The sequence below is a fragment of the Camellia sinensis genome, chromosome 15, assembly GCF_055761805.1.
Source record: "Camellia sinensis isolate YWXY chromosome 15, ASM5576180v1, whole genome shotgun sequence".
Taxonomy (NCBI): Eukaryota; Viridiplantae; Streptophyta; class Magnoliopsida; order Ericales; family Theaceae; genus Camellia; species Camellia sinensis.
Window position 1 is genome coordinate 125,807,361 of NC_138975.1, and position 3,494 is coordinate 125,810,854.

The following is a 3,494-nucleotide window of genomic DNA, read 5'->3' on the forward strand; positions in this document are numbered from 1 at the left end:
TATGAGGCCGGGGGCCGACTCGTGAACTATGTGAAACATGAAACTATGACTATGAGGCCGAGGGCTGACTTGTGAACTTTGTGAAATATTAATCTATGAGGCCGAGGGCCGACTTGTGAAATTGTGCATCCAAGAGGCTAAAGACCGACGTAATAAGTGATGAATCTATGAAGCCAAAAGCTAATTTGTGTATGTGTGAACCTATCAGACAAATGGCCAATTTGTAAAGTTGGGGAACCGACAATGTCGTTCAAGTAATACGGAATCAGACTAATTATGTGATTACAGCTTCCTTTACGTTGTTATCTAAATATGAGTAGTGGAGTATGCATGTATTATTGTTCACTGAGCTTAGCTCACCCTATGTTATGTCTGTTTCTGTAAGTAACCAATCAGGAGGTCGGTCCTAGACTTGGCGTCGTCATACTTTTGTCAGCCTAAGCATAGCCAGGCACCTGCTCAAAGCCGTTTATGTTTGTGATGTTGTGCTAGACCATGGCTTATACTCTAGTTATTGGCTTAAGAGGAATGTATATAATGTTTTTGTCTTACGCCCAACCATGGGGCTGGTTCTGTATATGCATACATATATAACTAGTTTTCAAACGTGTATCTCCTTAAGTCTGTTCGTCTTATGCTATATCTGTGGTCCTAGCATGGTAGTGATAGCTCAATGGATGTCATGCTATCTTATATACTATTCTATGATACTACAATGCTTCTGTTCAGGCCCCTACCTTATATATATATATATATATATATCAGGTTAAGTGTCTTTTCTGCATAGGTCATGCCCAAACTTTCAGGGGCGAGTTTGGGGTGTGACAAGTGGTATCAGAGCACGAGTTGCTATCTCACACACGGATCCATTGAGCTTAGGGTGTCTAGAAAAGTTTAGGCATCTTGTATGACCTCTTGAAGTATATGAAAGAGCGATGGCAACGTTAAGTGTACTCTGATAATGCTAACAACTTGAATTATGCTTCTTGTATATAATTGATTGTTGTGTAGGAGATGGTGAGAACAAGGACAGAAGATGTGGAAGATGCTACTTCTGCACGGTTGGATAGGATGGAGAGAATGATTATGGAAATGGCGGAGACCCTACGACAACAGCAGCAACAGCCACCAGAACAACCGCCGCCACCACCGGTACCTTCACCGGCAGTACCAGATTTTCATGCTGAAGACCGAACCATCACCCTTATTAAAGAGTTTAAAAAGATGAAACCGCTAGTCTTCAAAGGAGGCATAGAACCAATGAAAGCTGAGGCATGGGTCTTGGGAATCGAGAAACTATTCGAAGTTTTTCCTTGTACAGAAGCTCAAAAAGTGCAATTGGCTGCTTTCACTCTTGAGGATGAGGCGCGGAGATGGTGGATGCTCACAAGGACCATGCACCCAGGATTAACATGGGATAGATTTCTAGAATTGTTCTATGACAAATATTTTCCCCAGAGCATGCGAGATAAGAAGGTGACTGAATTTGAAACTCTCAGACAAGGGAACAAGACTGTTGCTGAATATGAAGCCCAATTTGCAGAACTAGCTCGGTTTGCGCCTCATATGGTGGATACAGATTATAAGAAGGCACGGAAATTTGAAAGGGGCTTACGGGGTGCTATCTTAGACTGGGTTAATATGTTAAAGCTACCTACCTATGTCGATGTACTAGAAAGGGCCGTTATAGCAGAAGGGAATCTTGCTGCTCAGAATCGAGTTTCCGAGTGGAATGGGAAGAGGCAGAATAATCAATGGACAAAAGGATCAATTACCCCACCAAACAAGAAGCAGAATTCTGGGAACTCCAACATTACCACCCCTACCCACAACTCCACTCCGGTGTGCCCAGCTTGTGGAAGGCAACATCGAGGGACTTGCCACTGGAAGACTGGAGCTTGTTTTAAATGTGGCAAAACGGTTCATCCGGTAAGGGCTTGCCCGCAATGGACTCAACAAAAGGGCAATAGGACTGCTACAAGTTCCGCGGGGTCTACGCCAACCCCCAACGCGAAGGCAGCTACTAAACCTATGAATAATAAAGATACTGCAAGGCAAGGTAGGGTGTTCGCATTGGTTCCAAGTGATGTACAAAATGCGGCGACAGTGGTGTCAGGTACATTTATTGTTTATGGTCATTCTGCGTATGTATTGTTTGATTCTGGCTCCACCCACTCTTTTGTGTCGAAACCATTCGCCCCTAAGTTAGATAAAACTGAAGAAAACTTGTCTTATATGTTATGTGTGTCTTCCCCTTTGGGAGACTCTATGATCTGTGCTTCGGTATATGTAGCTTGTGAACTTCAACTTGGGGATATTCGGGTGTATGCTAACTTGTTACCTCTCGAAATGACCTCTTTTGATGTTATTCTAGGAATGGATTGGCTGAGTAATTATGGTGCAATTATAAACTGCTTGACTAAGCAAATTAAATTCCATCCTCCAGGGCAACCAGAAGCTATTGTTCAGGGGCAGGAAGTGACTTCGCCACCTTATCTGATTTCTGCCGTGAAGGCTTGTAAATTAATGTAGAAAGGATGCCAGGGGTATTTATGTAGTGTTTTGGAGGAGGAACAAGTGATGAATGGGGGTATTGATGTGATTCCAGTGGTCCGTGAATTTCCGGATGTTTTTCCCGAAGAATTGCCAGGGCAGTTGATAGACCGCGAAATTGAGTTTATAATTGAAGTAGCGCTAGGAACCCAACCCATCTCTAAGACGCCGTATAGGATGTCCCCAGCTGAAATGAAAGAGTTAAAGATCCAATTACAAGATTTGCTTGATAAGGGATTCATCCGACCGAGTGTATCTCCTTGGGGCGCGCCAGTTTTATTTGTGAAAAAGAAGGATGGAACACTTCGGCTATGTATTGACTATAGGGAACTCAATAAGGTAACCATCAAAAACAAGTACCTCTTACCACGGATTGACGATTTATTTGACCAGCTATAAGGGGCACAAGTTTTCTCAAAAATTGATCTACGGTCTGGATACCATCAATTGAAGGTCAAAGCTGATGATGTGGAGAAGATAGCTTTTCGAACCCGGTACGGCCATTACGAGTTTCTAGTCATGCCCTTTGGAGTTACTAACGCACCGGCAATATTTATGGATCTAATGAATCGCGTCTTTAAACCTTACCTGGATGAGTTTGTGGTGGTCTTTATCGATGATATTCTCATATACTCAAAGAGTGCAGAGGCTCACGAGGATCATCTTCGCCTAATCCTTCAAACACTCCGGGAGAAGAAATTGTATGCAAAGTTAAAGAAATGTGAATTCTGGCTACAAGAGGTGGCATTTCTGGGGCATATAGTAACAAAGGAAGGAGTCTCTGTTGATCCGCATAAAATTGAGGCGATTGTGAATTGGCCAACTCCTACCAATGTCACTGAAGTGCGTAGTTTTATGGGATTAGCTGGCTATTACAGAAGGTTTGTTCAGAATTTCTCCAAAATCGCTGTGCCGCTTACACAATTGACTTGAAAGGGAGT

General features: G+C 43.0%; 1 protein-coding gene across 1 annotated transcript; it reads left to right on the plus strand.

The window, feature by feature from the left end:
• Window positions 1-1,014: 1,014 nt before the first annotated feature.
• On the plus strand, window positions 1,015-2,532 carry LOC145813274 (uncharacterized). The gene is made up of 2 exons (XM_082908557.1): window positions 1,015-1,476; window positions 1,651-2,532. Exons 1-2 carry the CDS (start codon window positions 1,015-1,017, stop codon window positions 2,530-2,532), a joined length of 1,344 nt encoding a protein of 447 aa, XP_082764683.1.
• The last annotated feature ends 962 nt before the right edge of the window (window positions 2,533-3,494 follow it).

Bases quoted from the DNA above. Each gene is read 5' to 3' on its own strand.
- LOC145813274 (XM_082908557.1), top strand. From the start codon at position 1,015: ATGGTGAGAACAAGGACAGAAGATGTGGAAGATGCTACTTCTGCACGG. The intron at 1,477-1,650 runs GTGACTGAATTT...AATATGTTAAAG, and splicing joins AGAGCATGCGAGATAAGAAG to CTACCTACCTATGTCGATGT.